This window comes from Strongylocentrotus purpuratus, unplaced genomic scaffold (genome assembly GCF_000002235.5).
Source record: "Strongylocentrotus purpuratus isolate Spur 01 unplaced genomic scaffold, Spur_5.0 spur5_scaffold_6, whole genome shotgun sequence".
NCBI classification, from domain to species: domain Eukaryota; kingdom Metazoa; phylum Echinodermata; class Echinoidea; order Camarodonta; family Strongylocentrotidae; genus Strongylocentrotus; species Strongylocentrotus purpuratus.
Window position 1 is genome coordinate 6,057,932 of NW_022145612.1, and position 20,927 is coordinate 6,078,858.

Here is a 20,927-nt window from a genome sequence, read left to right on the forward strand (position 1 = left end):
TATTGTAAGGATTTTTGGTCCAAGGAATGAAGGCCACTCCTAGTTTACATCTTTTATTCAGATGAATACCTGAATGGTGTCATATTTCCCATGAGAACTCACTCTCAGATGTTCAACATTCCCTCATACACCATTATTCAGGTACCTAACCCTGCATTCAGGCTACCCACATTCAGCGTATAGCTATACAAGACTTGTATATGATAAGTAACCTAAAATGTTGCTTGTCTGAACAACGTATAACAAAGCATTTTATAGCAAAATGCACGTTTAAGCATTGTTTCAAAGTAAAAGTCGATAACGAATCAGGGACCGGCTCTAGTCTGAACAACATATTGTACAGAAATCGTAAAACTAGGCGGGGCTTATCATGAGTGCGTTTTAATGATTGGCCAGATGTCATTTCAACTGACCTTGTCAAAACGACCTTTATTCAATTGCTTTCTAGACTTTACCCTCCTTTTGTTATACAATGATTCTTCATACGTTTCTTCATACAAGTTTTGTATAAATTTCCTATAATCTGAACAGGCTATTAGCTACGCCGAACTTTAAAAAAAATACACAATACACATTTTCTTTTCATTATTTATCCCCCTTTAATAGCCCAAGTGCATTTTAATATTCAAAAACTAGACTCCTCTTTTATAGTTACATTTCACAAGTAACAATAAAATTGAAGCGTTCATCATACATATAGCCTACCACATACATTAGGCATGCCCTTTGCTGCCATTCGTATAATTACCCATATAACTACTCCAATAAATAAAATTAATGATGCAATATAACTATACAAGTTTGTAGCAACATACAAAAACAAATAGGAATGTCAAAATAATCTTCATTTGCACTTTCAAATTAATGCTTTGAACGGGTAGATAAAACTTTCACAGGCAGAGTGTCTAGCCTGTTCCTGAAATATACATGTAATGCAATCTTTCATAAAATATAACTCTACAAAATAGAAGTCACTTAAATCATTTGTAAGAATGGAAAAAGAAATGGTAAAAAGCCATGATTTTCATGATTACACATCATTTTGAATACAATAAAAAATAATAGAACATATATGTTGGCATAACTTACATACATTTTGTTTGTGAGATGATAAATCAGGCATTTTTAGTCACATTTTGATAGAATACTATACATAAAAACAATGACCATTATCATATTCTTTTTAAGAATAAAAGCAATATTTTTGTTATTGAAAAAAAACAAACCCGCAGGTATTTGAGTTAGGAATTCAAAGTGAGTTGGTTCGAGTGAACATTAATATGCAAAAAAAAAAAGGATTGATTACTCCAACACACCACTTGGAACAACTTCATACATCATAACAATAACATTCTATATTCATATTTCTATTACATAAGGATTCTTGTTTCCGATATACATAATTTTGCATTGCTTGAATCGTGTATGAAAGTAAAAGCATAATACAAATCTTCCCATGCATAATTATAATAACCAAGTCATGCATCTAGTTACAACAGTAATTGAAGTTCATTCTACTTAGGGTAGTTATTCATAAAAGCATGTCATACCTCAATCCATGCCCCATTTACACACAAGACAATAAACTGCCCCATTGCAAAAATAATAAGATATGTAGTTTACATCATATATCAGTTACTACAGTACAAAACACTCAACGTGCGTAGAGGCTTGTGCATCAGGCACGTAGCCACGGGGGCAAAAATTTCCAAGATCGGTTGAACTTTTTTTTACCTTGATCGATTACATGTATCTGCCCCCCCCCCCCAAATATCAAACTCTGGCTATGTGCCTGTTGTGCATGCAGCTGTTTTTGACCCCCACAACATTATCTTTAACCATTCAGTTACACGCAAGGTGTCGTTTGTTTTTTGTTGAGTTGGTTTCTTATACGTGTTTAAAACATGTGTCTGAACAAGGCTGTAATCACACGACATGAACGTAGCATACAAGAGAAGGTAGAACATTTGAGAATTTAAATGAAAGACAAGCTCAAAGCCATGAAGGGAAAATGCAAAGTAGCTAAGAGTGAATGTTTATCAAGACAATGACATTAAGATACCCAATATAAAGACAGATATGGAGATAGAATTAGGGTTAGGGTTAGACAGAAAGAATTATGTTACCATGTTAGACAGCATTCCTAAACATCAACCACTTTAGGGTAGTTTTTTTTTTTAAAAACAATCCCGTTTGCCCCCCCCCCCCCTTACTGGAAAAAAAATTATAATCTATTCTAAGATGTTCTCACAGAAATAATCAAGAGACGAGATGTGGGTGGATTATATAACTGTTACTGTGTTATCTAGCATGTTTTATTTTCTGAGATTTTCGGATGTAAAGCCAAGGTCCTTGTTCAGGGGAAGGCAGGGAGGGGGGGGGGGGGGGTTATAATGTCGCATATGATTTTTCAAATTAGCCCTCATCAAAATCTGTTACTTGCTTCAGATAAATGTGAAACTTATTTTCCTTGTCACTGGGTTCTGTTTAAAAAACATATGTACCTCCTTTAACATAATATGTCACCACTCCTGTTTAGAGGACATTCTGCCCATACGGACACTCAGACATTTTCTGCTTCAAGTCAATTTAATCCCACACGCCCTCCTAACTGTATTTCCCAGCCAATGAGAGTACGTCCATAATCAAATAATGCCTGTTGCGGCGATGCAAGAATGAACCAATTTATGCTATCTGGCCCCTCACGAGAGTGATAAAGAGGAGATGATGAAGAAAGGTGATTGGTAGAAGGAATCAAAATGACGGCCAAGGGGGGGGGGGGGGGGGGGGAGAAAGAATGGAGAAAGGGGGAAAATAGCTGTGTGAAAAGTGGTGAAGAATGAGCCAATTTACACTATCAGACAGATGAATGCAAGACGATGAGGAGAGATGATGAGAAAAGGGGAGACAAATCCTATATTAACAGAAGGAGAAGAGATCAATTTGGTGTCTGAAAAGTGTTGCAAAGATGAGATGATGGAGGGAGATTAGGAGGAGTGCAAATGAAGGAGCAAAGGAAAGGGAAAATGTAAATGTATCTCTGGAGGAGAGGAAGAAGGTGAAGAAGAATGACACATCAGCTGAGAAATAGAGAATTCAATAAAACACTAAATTACAAACACACCAACAAATAAAAACAAGTAATATAGCCCAATCTAGAAAAATGTTTTACAAGTTTAAAGAAAAGGAATCTCTGCAGGGGCACATGTAGAGAAAAAGGAAGGAAGGAAGGAAGAAAAAGGAAGAAAATATATATTTTTTTAATTAAAAAAAAACGATGAATAATATTGCGAGCGTAAATGATGAAGTTGAAAATGGGGAACAACAAACTTGTTTCTTTTTTCTTCTTCTTTATCAATTAGATCATCACCAGACTGATGCCTTTCAGTATCTGAATACATATTTTCCATTTAATCAGCAGCAGATAAACACATTGTTCCAAAATTAATAACCTGTAAATTTCTGTCATTCTTTTTGAAGAAATTAATTTTTAAAATGTTCCTGTATAGGGGGCGTGCAATCAGATTTTAGGAGTTTTAATCATCAAATTTTGTTAATTTTCCAGTTCTTTTAGGTTTATAGTGAATGTTGACTAAATTTTCTAGGTGTACTATTTTCAATATTTTTCTAAAATAAAATTTGTTATCTAGATTCTGAAAAAATAAGATGATAGTGTGAAGGAAAAATACATTATCTGATAACATAGTATAACATCTAATCATCTGATAACAATCAAAGATATTGGGAGGCATGGAAGTAGCAAGGAAAGAAGTTATATTACAATGCATTATTGCTGAATATCTAGCTGCACAAAATAATGAAAAGTAGCAAAGAATTTGAAAAGCAATCTAATTTGATCATAACACAGAGTGACAGTTTCAAACCCAGTAATCAAAAACCTTTTTTTAGGAACAATATGAAAATATAGTAACTGACCCTTCATCTTCCAAGATCTGATTTCAAATATGAGATATATCTTCAAGCATACTTCTATCACTATCGCTTTCTGAAGGTTCCCTGACATGGCAGAAAACATTGTATTATACACTACCTGCATGTAAACTAAATGTAACAAATTTAGGACTATATAAACATGCTCAGGTGAGGAAGCATCCCTATATTGGAAAACTTGAGAATGAATCTTAAAAAGATTATCAGACATGTTAATCAATCCATACATGGATAAGGTAGAATTGATGTTAATGTACAAAACACAACAAGTTCATGTTAGGATTAAAGTGTTATTCAGTTTGCATAAAAAATAGATATATAGAGTACAGCTGTACATTCTAAATGAACTAAAATAAAAGAAAGGTACTGTCAAAATGGATTATTTTTTAAATGAAGGAAAGAAGAGCACACAGCTAGTAAGGTAAAGGATAAACCACAAACAGATGTACAATACACATTACTGTCACATTTGAATTTTACTGTGGAAAAAATAGATGAATACAACACTGTCGCTACTATATATCTGCCTATAAATATAGAAATAAATAACATGACCTCTGAACTTGATATCTGTAACCATTAGTCCATCTATATGTGATCATATAGAGTAAATTAACATGTTGAGTACATGTTTATCAACTTCGACTTAATGACTTTAATGCATTCTAAGGTACAAAATTGACGGTATACAACCACTTTGTACTTGACAAAGAAAATTGACCTTTAAGCTTTAACCTCATGGCTCCAATAATGTTATTCCACGCTACTACGATATGATTGATATGGTGCATAATCTGATGAGATAGATGGGACAAAGATTTGCTTTTCTGTGACATCATCAATTTCACATATCTACTTCACATAAAACTTATTTTTAATGGCAGTAATTGATGCATATGATTTTCAACAGGATAATTCAACAGGAACTAAGAGTATGGAATGATCGAAAATCAACATCTGCAACTTTGCAATACAGATATGCCATTACATCTGAGGTATACTGAAGAAATTAAGAAAAAAAATCACAAAACAAACAATCCATTATCACACAAAAGTACAAACAAGACGAGTAGTTCACGTGAGTGAAACACTTCAGTATTTTCTTCCCCAGCTCAACATAGAAGCCATCATCATGAATAATGTACATCCAAAGGTTTTAGAAATAGCATATTTACCACAGAAGCAAATGCATGTACATGAGCAAGACTTATTACATAATTACTTAATAGCGAGAGATATGTATTTACATCATATAGTTATGTACAAGATATAATAATTATAATTATACTATCGACTGCAACATACTTTCCAATTCAAGGCATTTCTCCAACATAATTCCAACTGAATATATCTTTGTCCGCATGGAAGTCACTCATACAAATCATGTATACACATCTTGCTTTGATTGGATACTGCTTTTCTAATACACTTATCGTCGCTGTTTTCACGAAGTGACGGTAGTGAAAAAAAATTGCATTCACTTTGCGTTACGATTTTCCTCACTACCGTCACTTCGTGAAAACAAGGACGTTATGTGTTCTCTCTGATTGGATACTGCTTTTCTAATACACTTATGTGTCATCTCTGATTGGATACTGCTTTTCTAATACACTTATGTGTCCTCTCTGATTGGATACTGCTTTTCTAATACACTTATGTGTCCTCTCTGATTGTTCACTGACCACATGAATTTTCATTATTTCTCATTTCTTCACTTGCTTGCCTTTCTATTGTGTATGTTTAGAGTCAGAAGGGTGTTAGCTCTGTGTTAAGTACACAAGTTAATGCCATTCTGGTTCCAAACATACACATTGATCCATTGCCTATAAAATGTGACTTATTGAAATAACACGAGGATGTGGTAAATGAAGAGTTAAAGAATTAGTTTTAAAGGCAAAAAAGCAAATATTTCCAGACATACAATGCAATTTCTTTTATTTTTTTATAAATAAAGACTTAGCACCTGGATTAAAAATAAACACCAGAAGCTTATTGACACCCAGTTGTACAGATTCATTGAAAGTCAATCACTGAAAGCGCAATCAACCCAAATCACAAATTATAAAAAAAAGCAACTTTGATCTACCGGTATGAAGGATGAGTGAGTTGTAAATTTTTGTAAAACTTAAAAGCATGGCAATGTGTCTTATTGTGTCTTATAAACAGTTCACCAAATAATTTTAAAAGAAGTCCAGTTATCAGTACAAACAAGTTAAAAATACCCAAGTCACACTGGCGACTGGACTAACTCCAGACCAAACACTAGAATTACAATTGATCATATTATTTCAAATGGCCTAGATTATTTTGATTTTGGGGTAAGTTTGGTGTTAGTATGCCAGTGTGGCTGAAATATTCTCCAGTAACAAATTCTTCTTTTAAATCTCACTCTCAATACTTAACACCATAATTTGAAAGATTGAACATTAAATATCAAGATGTGAAAGAAATTATTATGTGACCTTCCCCCTACAATTCTCTATTACATATTACCTATTCCCACAGCTTAATAAATGGCCTTTTTCATTTTTTATTTCTATGTATATCTACATCCATGGCCAATTAACATACAGTCACATAAACACATGAATTCAGATATCTACAGAGAGAACTGTCTCTCTGGTGAAATACCAGCACACTTTAAACCGTCTATTTTGCAAAAATAGTATTTTCCTTTCATTTAATCATACTGACTTTATACAATTTGAGATATTTGGCAATAGTTACAATAATTTTGAACAAACAATGATCATAATGACACCAGAATTGTACATTCATTAAGAAAGAAACCTCCTAGTGTCCTTGATGTAGCTCTTCTACAAGCAAAAACTAGAGTAGTCTAACTACTTTTAATACAAACTATATTCAACCTGTACTGAGCAAGTGCCCAGACTCCATTTGAGTCAATGCTATATGCTCAGAGGAAAAGATATTCTACCTAATATAACCCTGCATGACCATAATGAATCTATTATCTCAAATTCTAAGAAAGTTTATTCCATTTTCTTGTATATTTCCTTGAAAGGCGTTCTGTCTTATTTTTGTTAAAGGGACTACTGAGGCAATTTTGATGATTTGTAATTATATATTTTCTGGAAAAGTGGTGTTGGGTTATTGAATGCTTCTTCCATCTATATTTCATCAAGTCATGTTCATTGAATATTGATCAAGAAAACTATTATTTTATAACATTTTTAATTTTGGTTAGAAAAATGGTGGATCCAATTGTTTATCTTGATAAACCCAATTTACATCATTTCAAGGTGGTAAAAAAGAAATAAAACAACAACCAAAAATGATATTATCTATCACTGAGGCAATAGTTTGTGTTTTTTAAGAAAGAGAAATATCTAGTTTGTAGTCTGTCTTACACCAAATACCTTTCAAAAGCTAAGATTGATGTATTTGTTAACAACCGATAACTACTCGTTTAGCCCAAACCTAACATCTGGACATACACATTGGGTCTACGTAGTCACTTTATCATATCATTTGCTAAGAGCTAGAAGAGCATGAAGACTATGTATGGTATATGACATAACACCTTTTAAATCTCAGCAGACGGAATCATGTTTACCTGCATCAATGTTTGACCATTTGATTAACCATGGCCCTTTCATCTCATAGCATTCCATGGTATTCTACACTTTTTTCTTATATGACCCGTTGAGATCCAGTAGGTCAGTAACCATCCATAAATTGAATGCCCTTCTGGTTCTCAGCAGATGACATACTCTCTTTAGAGTCAGAAAGATGTCAAGACATATAATCTTAAAAGAATGAATATTCCTTCTGGCTTCAAACAGATGAAATCATCCGCTTGGTGCTAGAAGGATGTTAACTCTGTGCTAAATATATAACATGCCCTTCTGGCTTTCAGCAAATGAAATTCTCTCTACTGTTTCCAATACTTCCAATGCCCAACCATAACATATCAAGCACTACCTAAGTTCTTTCTCATAAATTAAATCTGAAAATAAGACTAGCAGGCACAGCCATTCCTGTGCTCTCCTGCCTCATCTAACTCCATGGGGGCGCCCTGCCCGTTGCCATGGGCGATTACCGCGCCCGGAAACTGGCTCTTGTCGACACTTCGCTCCATTCTTAGCATGACGTTGTCTAGGAGGCACTCAATCGCCTTGGCAATGTTGTTTCCACTCTTAGCACTTGTTTCAAAGTAGGGTAATCTGCACAATAATTGAAAGAGAAAGAAATCAAAGATTGTTTGGTTATTAGTGAATGGTGTTATTTTAGAAGCTGTTTTTTACCTGCTTCTATAGAACTAGGGATTTATCTATTTATTCATTTATTTATTTCTGACATAATATACAGGGCAGCACCTTTTCACCAATAATCGTGGTCTTCCATAAGGCCCTATTTGGTACAGGTATTTCAAAAATGCAATAACTATCATGAATATAAAATCATAACAGTAACAGAACAAAATACCGAAGAAAATAGACTAGGAATGTTGCTTTTTGGCAGTAACTCAGTTGACATACAAACAGAATTATTACCCCTCCCCCTCCAAACTGTAACATTCACACTCCTAGATCCACTCTTCATTCAACACACCTCGGTGTAATGAATAAATCAGGTAGCATGTTTGGAGTTTAAAGAGCATAAAATGGTGTTTGTGTTAGGATGAGAGAGTTGATGATCTCTCTTTACCTAGAGAGATGAGGGGATGGATGAGATGTGGCCAATGTTCTATTGATGCCTTGGTGACGCTGGATTTGCATTTTAGAATAGACGATGATCAGAGGCTGATAATGTGATCAGTGGGGCTACATATCATTAATCTTGATTCCTTAGGGGTAAGCATTACTGTGACCTTGACATTTAATAATATAAGAGGATGCTTTGTACATTGTAGGACTCTAATATAATCTACTGTAGGAAAGGACTCAAATAAATGATCTATTGTTCATTACTTCTAGCTTTCTTTCATTTTCCAATGTCCTTCATTCCTACTCTTTTTCCTTCAACTTTCTTTCTCACAAAATATTCCTATCAGCCATTCATCCAGATTCATTTTTTTTTGTCTTGCAATTGGACTTTCCTCTTTTTACTTTTAAGCCTTGCTCAGATCCTTTCTGCTTTTTTCCTGTTATTTTTTTCTTAACCTCATCAACAATGTCTAATATATTCCTACACTCATAAAACATTGTTTGCAATATTGTGTTTATATGTTGGGCAAGGCACCCACTTTGAGAGAAATATGCATGAACATTAAGTAGCTGTTTGATCTAGTTTACCAACTTGTAAAACAATAGGGGCGTTTACACTGCAAGCAAAACCATCAGTTTTTCTCACATTCCAAAGATTTGTTGGAAGTTGCTGGGCAACTACCTATAAACATGATGAAAAACCTGAATAAAGAAACCCACCTCGATCTGGAATGTTTTTTTAAAATATAAATACCAGATGAAACTCCACAGTTTTGTTTAAACTGTGTAAAATGCTCGCACTCAAAACACAAGTGATTCATTCTGGTTTTTGGTCACTTGACTCTTCTGCAGAGCAGCGACAAGTGGCGCATGTGCACAATTCACACAACAAAACAGAATTATCAAACTCTGATGGTTTTTAATGGTGTAAATGGTAGTTCAAAAAAGCAATTGTTTTTCAAATTGTTTTTTTTCTGTGATGTAAATAGGCTTCTATCATAATCATCTAACTGAATTATGTTATATCCCCCCCCCCCCCCTCCCCATAGTTTTTGTTAATATTTTCTGTCCTATTCCCCAGTAGACCTGCTTGGCGTGACAAGTCAGTCTCTCCAATTCCGACTCCCTGATATTGGTTAGTCGATGTTTATTTGGTTCCCACACTAAAATCAATACTGTTTATTGCATCACATTAGGCGGGCAATCATGGCTCGGGTCATGACTGTAATGGTGGAGTTCTCAATTAAAAGAAACTCAATAACTTTCTCATCTTAAAGGTTAAGTGATTATTGCTGTCTTACATCTAACTTTACTTGCGCTTTGTAGTACACAGACCCTGGGTTCATTGTCTGTGAACTGTGACTTATAAAAATGGAAGAAAAATAATTCATCCTAATGAAATCCTCAATTGTATCAAAAAAGTATTCCTAAACATAAATGTATGAATATAATTCATAAATTGATATAAACTCAACACACTTGGTCATCAGCATATATATTCACAAATTGATCCACTAGCTGGAATCTTTTGAAGTATAAAATCCTACATGTGTTTATGTCAATACTCATTCCAACCCTAACTTCAATACAGAGTCGTATTGATACATAAGAATACACTATATGCTTGGAGCAGTCCTTTCAAAATTCAGCACACCAAGTTGCAAATTGCTAAATCAACGGGGAAGCGAGAAAAAGGCGTCAACCAAAAACACATTAATACAGCTGACGTGAGAAGGTCAATATATGCGAGTTTAAATTTAGCTGAATGATGTTGTCAAGAGATGTTGTTTTTCACTACTGTCAATTTTGTTTTCCTCACTAAATATTTTTATCTCTGGGTTCTCCTTCCCCTTGCAACATTTACTCCTTTTTCATCCAGATCTTATTTTCTTGCTATTCTATTCAGACAAATATTTTCACTTAATTCTATTCTTAACCAATTTCACTTGCTTTCTATGTCCAGTTTCTTGCTTCTCTCATCTTCTCAATTTCTTTTCTTCTTTTTCAATATATTCTTTTTCAATATATTCTAAAAAAATCCAATTCCATTATGCTTTGTTGTGACTAAAATGGGCTGATAAATAAACTAAGTGTACTTTCTGTATTTTAAAGCAGCCCAAAGGTAAACAGAAATGGAGGACAACACAAGTAGTGTCTAAAATAAATACTCATAAATATTGAATAGAATGGCAATTGGAAAACCATAATGACATATTTCTTTAGAGCAAACATTGCATGTTAACTGATATCCGTTAACATAGAGTTATAACACCCTTCTGGCTTTAAACAGGCAACTGTTCTGGGCACATGGAGTATAGGGCAGTCTGAACTTGAACTGAAGCCTGGTTTGGCTTGCAGAATGTTGAGTAATAATGAGCCCTTGAATTTCTTCTACAAGTCATAAATGATTCTAGATCAAGTTTGACAAGGTAGCCACACAGTCTAGTGCTCCTCCTCAAGAGGGGGTAACTATTTCTGAAACTAGTCTCAGAAGACAGAGTCTAATTCAAATTTGATTAAAACCAAAATTGATCTAATCTTTATGCAAATGCAATATCCCATGACGGGACATCAGAAAAGATTTATTGTTCCGCCCTAGCTGCCAGCAACTGTCTAAGAGACAGCTAAAGAATCTGAACAAATAGGCCACAAGTTAGTTAAAGCCAATGCCTGGTTTGGGTAAGATCCATTTCTCATCATTTTTTTTTTGTACTGTAGCACGATACAAGCCATTTTACGATGCTGGAAGTGTTTCCTTTGCAGATAACAGCATTTTTAACAACATTTTTTTTCAGAGACTTCTAAAATGTATAGGCCTTGACTGTAATTCTCTCTGTGAATGCTCAACCCCAATGCTTCTCTTGCATAGTTTACTTTCCTGATATAAAAGAAACAGCATTTAATTTCCATAAGCAACTTTTGTTCAAAACTAAGTTTGACCGGCTTTACCTACATCATTTCATACCCTCTAAATGATTTTGTGACATTAAAACATACCTTAGGTTTTGTACCATTTGTACATAAAATGATGTAACCCCTGAAGAAAATACACTTCTTATTGGTCTGTTAATTAATGCCCAATTATTATTGGTTATATGTAAATGATAATAATCTTGCATATAAATGTATATCATATACCTGTCAGTGCTCTAACCAATTGATTGAACTCTTGAGCTTTCCATCATGCATAGAGTTGCAATGCTTCCCATTGACCTTGTAATTTGCTCAAGGTCATCTTTTAAATGCTGTAAAATCCATATTCATTCACAAAATTGATCACAATAGCAGTATCGTATGTCAGTGAGACATTAGCATACAACTGAGAGTGATGCATGCTATACCGACAATGCAAACTATTATAAACAGATTTTTAGGAGATCATAAATGTCATACTGTACTAGAAGCACTACCGCAAAATCCCATACAGCGCGATCTCATGTCAGCTGTAGCAGTATGGTCCCATAGTCAAAGTCAAATACTGAATGTTATTATTTTCTTGAAATGTTAAATTTGGTATAAATATCTTCTCAAAGAACCTTCACAATGGGTGCATCCATTTCTGTTAGATGGAAGAAAACAGGAGCTATTTGCAATGAAACGTTGAAATCTTTAGAAGGATTTGACACCCACACACATGTACGGGATTAAGGGTGAATTTTCTTCAGATGATTCAAGGCTAGCTCTTGGTAACACAAACCTTTTTAAGAATGAAGCATTCCTCTATTGGTGATTTTCCTAATTTTTTACCCGTATTTTTCAGGCATCTCTATCATCCTCTCATCAATACTGCCGTCTGATCATTTAGATCAGATTTGTTACCGCATAATACTACATCTGGGTTCTTGCAATACAATAAACTTGATTCTTGAATCTTGAAAATAGCATCCATTTTTGTTTCAGAAAAAACATAATAGCAATTTTAAGTCCAAGCTTAAAGTTGAAGATTCAAATTCTCGGGTAGGATTTGTCGCCCACACGCATGGGTTTGATTTAGAATAAATTTTTCTCAAAGGATTACAAAAACCAGCTTTAGAAACGGAACTGTAGTGGAATTAAGGATTCCTCCCACGACTGATTTCTTACCCATATTTCTCTGCCATTTCTTTTGCCCTCTCGTCTGATACCGCCCTTTGGTCGTCTAAATCCGACTTGTTACCGCATAACACTACATCTGGGTTCTCGCAGTACGCATGCATCTGTAGCTGTGTCATCCAGTTGCGGATGTTGATGAAGGACTGCTCATTTGTGAGATCGAAGAGGAGGAGGAAACCCATGGCATCCCGGAAGAATGCTGTTGTTAGACTACGAAATCTGCAAGCAAATGAAACAAAGAAAAACTATCTTTTAAAGTTGTATTTCTTGAGGATGTCATACATTTACAGCTTTGAAAAATATACCATAATGTACCTGAATGGATCACTTAGCTTTCATAAGAGTGGCAAGGTATATAAAGGTTTAAGGACCTAAGTGTGTAATGTTTGCATTATAATAATATGGAAATGATTCAAACAAAAGAATTCTCACAACAGATTCTCATGACAAATGGGGCATAGTATAAACAATGAACGTGACTTCTTGTTGAACAAAAAATAAACCGAATAAAGAAAAATTACTGTCAATGCTAAGGTGATTCCACATGCCAGCAAAGTCTTTCACTGATGACTGAAAAATAGATTAAATAAGAGAAGTACAGTGAAATAAAATTAATAAATATAAATGCAGATTTCATTCAAAGAAATCAACCAAAAGGCATTTCAACATATCATCTGCTCAGAGCTAGAAGGGCATTTACTATATGCAAAGTGATATATGCCCTTCAGGCTCTCAATAAGACATTACCTGTTATCTGAGGTAGATGGTAACCTACCCAGTGTAAGCTTACATTCTCTGAATTCTAATAAACAATCCAAAACATTTCTTTCCTTCCTAACAAAGTTTACAAATCAATAAGATCCACAAAACAACAACATTTACAAATAGATTCAATTTCAGACAACTATTTCCACAGCCTAGTGCTATTCAGTTTTGGCGCACCATGTACTCTGGTCATGAAAGTGTTTTCAGATGATAAAATGGTTCCATACCCCAGCCCCTCTAACCTCTTTAAACAAGATCTCAAGAGACAATTTTAAATCATACTTTTATTCTTTAAGAAACATTCATCAGGATAAAAACTGTGTTTTCTTGATTAAATCTTTAAAATTTACGGCCTATTACAAATTTTGAAGAAGGAAATAAACGCAACATTTCCTCTTTGAAAGGTCCAACACAACTATCAGATTCTGGACATTTAAACTGTATAAAGCACAAGGTGGTTTTTTTAGTTCATGAATATGCCTCACCAAGATCACTTTTCATTATTAAAACAAAATCACCCCCAAAAAAGATGACTAACTTGTTTATATCAGAGGTAGATATTAACATGTTTCTATCTATTCAGAGCCAGAAGGGCATTAAGCCATTTTGTCTAGCACAGCGTTAATATCCTTCTTGCTTTAAACAGACATTATACTCTTCGACTTGTTGTCAACATTTTCTGAGATTGTGATGTAGTTTACCAATCGGTAAGAATCACAAAACAACACCTTTCAAAAACAGATTCAATTTTTGACACAGACTACTTCTTCAGCACTTCAGCATGCTGAATGTTTACAATTCTGGCACAATATGCACTCTGGTCACGAAAGTGCTCTAAATGATATAATGGTTCCATACCCCCTCTCCAGACAACCCGGTACATCAGATAAATATGATCCACGTATGTGTTGTGAATGATCAAAACTGCGCCCACTTACAGACACCCACGGATAGCATCAAATCCTCTATCTCTCTTGTCTCTGTCTTGACAAATATGCTTCATGTAAACAGACAAGAAAAAAAAAATAACTGAATCTCTTTCTCTCTCTCTCTCTCTCTCTCTCTCTCTCTCTCTTCCTCTCTCTTTCTCTCTTTCCCTCTTCCTCTCCCTCTCTTTAAATGGACTCTCTTAAACCTCAAAATCTTTCTCTAATAAAAATGATTTCAAAGCTCCTCCACATTCTACAAACAGCAAAAATGAAAGTGGAATTGACAAACAAAATCAAACAAACAAAGTCATATACCTCTTTCTGCCTTTCCATCATTCAATCTCACGTTCTCTTCCAAAATCACAAATAATAAAGTTGTCTACATTTCAATAAAAACAAATTGAATTTTATTTCTTGGATAGAAATGCGTTTCGCACTCTCTACATACACATCACCCATACCATATGGCATTTGAGAGGCTACCTGATTTGATAACGTCTCTGGAGAAAGATTGCCTCATACATTTGATATCATTTCCCACACTTCCTCCATCCACTTCTAAAATTACTGATTCATTTGTCTCATATACTTGAATAATGGAAAACTTGACAAAATAAAAAAAATAGTTACATTTCTTCAAATGAGTTTCTTGGTTTCGATCATCTATTGACCACCCAGTATACTATTTTTGTGAATATTCCAGGAGCTCTTTTAGCATTTACCGTAGTAGATGTGAGATTTCCTTGCAATCATGTTCTTCCCTACCGATCTTCTTTAATTTTCAGGAGCTCTATATAGATCCTTCTCAGTGTAAATTGCTCACTGCTCCCCTGTTTATATATTTCACTGCAACCATCTCTAAATCAACTTTAAAATATGACAGTAAAAGTACGCAAATATACTTAATTTGTTTTGTGGCTTTTATTTTTTGATACATCAAATTTGAATAACTTTCAATACTATAATAATGTTTGTAAAAGGGTATAATCACATTTGGGACTATTTCAATGATTTGTTTAAAAGAGTGAAAGTGTTATAGGACCAGATACCAAGTGATCTAGCTTATACTGGGGCCCTGTACCAGAATCAAGGCTCGGCAAATGCTTTAAAGGTCAAGACCAGTTTTGGAAACGCCCCCCTCTCAAAAAAATGAAATGTAAGCTCTTATTACCAATCATGTGAAATAATATGTTTTGACTTATACGTGATGATACAAATTTTGCCGGGAAACTGCCTACTATTTGATATATTTGGTAAATTATTATATCTATCCGGACTGAATAGATATAGGGTAGTCCCATGTACATCTTTCTGTGTACAGTGCTTGAAACTTTACCAAGACTTGGCCAAATTTCTTTATCATTTTGATGATTCCAGAATCTTGCAGTACACATCAATACTTATATATGCTTGATGATCAACCTTTTCTGATTGATTCCAAAACGTTTCTATCACAATGCAATCGCATGACCAGAACTGGTCTATACCTTTAAAGACTGATGTAGCACCTTGTGCAGATGGAGGATCTACAGGTAACATTAATTTTCCTCTCTGATCAATTTTCTGCCTCCAAGCATCCCAACCTTGCACCTGTTTGAGACATACAAACTTTTCATCTGATCAACATGATAGAATTTATGGTGAGAACCTCTAGGGGATGTTGCAGACATTCTCTCTCGTCTGTTTACGGAGTGTACGTGAAGCTAAAATATGTTAGAGGGAGCCTTGTGTCTCTTTTCATGGGGCTTTTCTAAAAGGGGCCCTACCAGTTAAAAGGAAAGGTAGAAGCTACTGATTGAATTATACACGGTGGCATAGGCAATGGACAGTCGTTTTACAATCTAATTGCAGAATGATGAAATATTTGAATTCACATTATTTCACATGAAAATTTGCTATGAATTCTGAATTCTTATGCAATTTCTTGTCACTGTTACCAATGGAAAAATGTAGTGGGCAGGTACGCAAAGGTTTTCATGTGTAACTGACCCTGCAGCAAGATGCACCTTTTTAAAGAATATTCATGTCACGATAACCGATACCGATACCTTTAAATTCTCTGACCTACTGTACTTTTCCAATGAATGCAGGGCGGCAGCATGGGGGATAGAAATAAAGGTAAAAACTAGGTCTAGCATTCTTCAAAATGCCAGAGCGCATTGAAAAAGGGCACTTGTTGTTCGCTGCAGCCAAGCAAAAAAACAAGGATGCGCCTTCACAACAGGTCTGCCACGAAACTGCCCTTGCATCAATCGGGGGGGGGGGGGGGGGGGGGGTCTTGAACCACGGGCGAGCTGAAAATAGGATTGTGTTACCCCCTCGTAGGTTCAGATGTTTACATCTCAAACAGGATGTAAGTAGCCTAGTCTGCTGCAACAGTCTCCATATCAACATTACGCAATTATTGTTACCAATTTAAAACTCTTATAATTTCTTATAAGCTGATCTCATTTCAAATCTCCTTTCTAAAACCATCATGGAAATACTGAAATGAATACAAAGTCACTGAATCCATCACAGTCACCCATTCATACTTTTTTGAGCTAATATTCTGGATAAACATCAAATGCTAAGTGCATTTTCATGGTAACCATGTCGATATAAACAATAGCAATGCCATTAGTACACTAATAACTCATGAGATTTTTATTAATGGCACAAACGTTGTAATATTCATGAAAGTGCTAGTGCTGCACATATATTTCCCTTTCTTTCCCTCCATGCCTTTCATCTAGCTACATGTACGATGCATTTCTCATATTGTAAACGCACTGAAAAGTCATATATAAAAATGTAAAGTGTCACTATAAGCCTATATGGTGTGAAACTGAAAATCTCTACACTATAAACAACTTTTATTCCTTCATTTTGAATATTCACTTTTACCTTTATTTCACAAATGCAAATCAAACAAACCCTATATGAAAACATATAAAATACATACATAGAATAAGTGGAATGATAACAAGTTCATGTGTAAATGTATTTAAAGAAGAAAAAAAGGAAATGGTAACAAACTTATGTGAATCACTTTTAACCTTCATGATTCTAAAATTTTGAAGAAAAAATATATTGCAGCCACTTTGCATGCAAAAGAATTATTTATTTATTTATTTTCTAAAGCTGATAAATGACTTTCTACTAATATTTTAGATGGGCTCTCACTAACAAACCTTTGTAAATGTCTTCACTGAGATACAGAACTTATGTGCACCTAGCAATAATTATAAGACTTCCAGAGGTCAGAGGCTGCTGCCATGTCAGGTAATCATAGCATGATAACAATAATGAATTTCATATAAACACCATTTAATCTTAACAGTTTTGGCTACTAAAAGATAATTAAACAAGTTTGATAGAAAATCATGTATGAAAGAATATGAAAGTCTTAATACAGAAAGAAAGAGCGATTCAACATTTTGTAAACAAAACATACAAAGTTGAAGTTCAGGAATGATAATCTTGGCTTTCCTTTAAGGTCATGCTGCCTATGTATTCTGCCTCACCTTCCCCAATTAATTTCCCCAGGTTAACCTTTACTTTGCAAAACAGTTATGCTGCAATAAACTCATCAACCAAAAAAGCTAAAGGCAAAGAGTGAGGAGAGCATGCAAGTATGTATATGTAAAATGATATCTACAGTAATGACATGCTCAAACAAGATGTCTTGGAGGAATTTAATAAACTATTCTGTTAGGAGCCAGAGCGATGTTGACGTCTATACTTTAACACAGAGTTAATGCCCTTCTGGCTCTAAACAGATGAACTGATTATTTTTCTGCAGGATGAAAGAGAAAAAAATGTTCAATTTCGACATTTCGCCATAGGCGATACAGGAGATACTGCTCACTAATATACTTCAGTATGACCTTGTTTGGTTACCAATGTTATGAACAGTGGTGCAGCTACTGGTTTGGGAGGCATGGGGGCACATGCTTTCACATCTCCCTCCCCCCCCCCCCCCCCCCCAAAAAAAAAAAAAAAAAAAGAGAGAGAGAGAGAAAGGAGAAGAAAAACAAATAAATGGATAAATACATACTAAAAAATAAAAAAATAAAAAAAAGGAGAACACAGAAACAGCAATAGTTGACACATAAAATAGTGAACTACATTGTATAAAGTGCTTAAGTGGAGTAGCGAATGCTAGATACTAACTACTTTGTATTCACTAAGCAACTAATGGTCAGTATATCCGTTACACGCAGGTCAGCTTTGGGGTGCGCATACTTCAGTAGCCATATACATAATTATGTACATTAATCTTAGTCGGTATCAAGCATATGGTGATCTCTATGGGTAACATGCAACTCAAACATTTTAATCTGTCAGTTCTAAATTAATTCTTACTCATTCTATGGTTTAGTGATGATATAATTATCCTGATATTATCTACTTTAATCAATCAAAGTACATTTATAGAAAAAAGGTCATTACTCATAAATATTTCCATATTATTTCCACTTCAAATTAAGTGTAATTAACTACTTAGGGAAATTATACTCATTTTAAAATACAATTATCATATCAAGGAAAGTTGTAGGACTAATGAAGTTATATATTTATATGTAGTCATTCCAGAATATTTCATGGGAAAAGTCGATGATGGCATTTAATCATGTGTTACCATTTTAAGAAGTGCATATATTTCATGACATATCTAAATAACTACAAGAACTCATGGCTAAGCTCCTAAGATTGAAGAAATTCTTGGAATTCAAATGAAATAGATATTCCTACATTCCTCTGTACTCAAGTTTTCATCTATGAATTTTGTTTACATACTCATAAATGATTGGGGCCCTTTGGAGTTGTTCTCTAGTTTGCAGTTACAAGCTACTTTCATCTTCTTTCAGGGGACAAAAAAGAGGAATAGATGAAGGAATCAGGATAATAAATGGAAGCACTTCATTGCAAAAAAACACAAATAAAGCCCTAAGGACGAGGATAAATTGAGTTTTCTCTTTCCCATTAGTAACCTTTTCTACTCCCCAACTAGATTATTGCAGTTTGTAGCTACTCTTGAAATGTAGGGCACACTTCAATGAAGGAAAGGAGCTTTAGACACACTCTTCAAATTACTTCTATGTTCATTTCAAAGACTTTCCTTTTTTGTAGTAATGGTAATGAACGGGAGCATTCCATATTTCTCAAGATTCCAAGGTCCATGAGCATGGGGCCTCGATCCTGTATAAATTGTGAAATTGTTGGGGTTCATGCAAAGTTAAGACAGGGAGTATCACCTCCCTGGTTAAGATGAGGGAGGTACTAAACCCCTGCCCATGTCAAACCCTTCTTATTTCTGATCCTTTCTTGTCTATCTTTCCTATTTATTTTATCCCCTTCTCTTCCAACATTCCATTTTGTTGAAACATCTTCCATGTTTTATTTATCTCCAATAACTCCCTTTCATCTCTACACCCCCCCCCCTCCTCCCTCTCTCTCTCTCTCTCTCTCTCTCTCTTCCTTAATGTTATTTAGTCTTTAAAACTGTTGCTCTAAGTGTAAAATTAGTTCCTCTTCTATAATCCTCTTCCATTATTTTGTATATTTTTTTAAAGACACTGCATCATTTTCCTAGCTACCCTGCCCCTTCCATAATTCCTTTCAAGGTGCATCTTTTCTTCAAAATCAGCCCTGGATGTACTACGTCTTTACCATCCCCTCACAAAACAAACCCTACACATCCCCATCCCCTTCTCTCTTCCCTCATCATTCTCCTCCCACGTCCCCACCAATGAAAGAAAAACAAAATTAGACAAACGACCTCTTTTTAGGCCTTATTGGGAATTCCATCAGTGCAAGGCTGCTTCTAAAAAGCAGTGATGAAGCCGCGTTCATACATGCTGCATTAAAGCCCAGCATTAAATCTATTTTAAAAAAGGTGACAAAATAGCATATTTCTGTATCTAGTAGCACATAAATCCAATAGCAAAAGGTATAGTGACTCAAAAAGACACATTCGAAATACAAAAGCCACTGTTGCACGTGGCAAATCATAATTTTGTGGCATATCTGTAGAACCTGACTATCAGGAAACAGAGTTGGTGAAATGCCTCATTGACCTTAATAAGGCAAAATAATATCATGACTGTCAGTCAGACATGTCAAATTTACAATTTTTAATTTGTCTGTTATGTTAGGAGCCAGAAGGACACTAACTAATATAGGGTAACACAGACCCAATGCTTCAAACAGACAAATTTATCGATATAAAAAATTATTTCATATTGTTCCAGTCCCATCTTTTCATACCATTATAATTTGCTAAGCTCCCTAAAGTAGTCTTTTCGCATGTAGCTATTTTTTTCAGCCCACTTGCCACTCATGTACAGGTATGATTAAAACATGGCGGTTTCTGAGGCAGTCTCCCACGTGAACGAGGCTTAAAGATACCCTCTATGATGGAAACAACGAGCCCTAATTTCAGCTGCGTCATTCCCGCTGTAACGATGCGGTCACTTGCAAAACAATACTATTACTCGCTGACAAACATCTGTGTCCCTTGCAGCCATCATTGAAT

General features: G+C 34.8%; 1 protein-coding gene across 1 annotated transcript in view; it reads right to left on the reverse strand.

The window, feature by feature from the left end:
- Positions 1 to 579: 579 nt before the first annotated feature.
- Positions 580 to 20,927, reverse strand: part of LOC584529 (ras-related protein Rab-27A) — a 66,617-nt gene continuing 46,269 nt past the window's right edge. Inside the window, exons 4-5 of the mRNA XM_030972761.1 lie at positions 12,705 to 12,932; positions 580 to 8,138 (exon numbers count right to left, since the gene is read on the reverse strand). Coding sequence (XP_030828621.1) covers positions 7,934 to 8,138; positions 12,705 to 12,932 — 433 coding nt within the window. The 3' untranslated portion in view covers positions 580 to 7,933. The remainder of the gene's footprint in view (positions 8,139 to 12,704; positions 12,933 to 20,927) is intronic.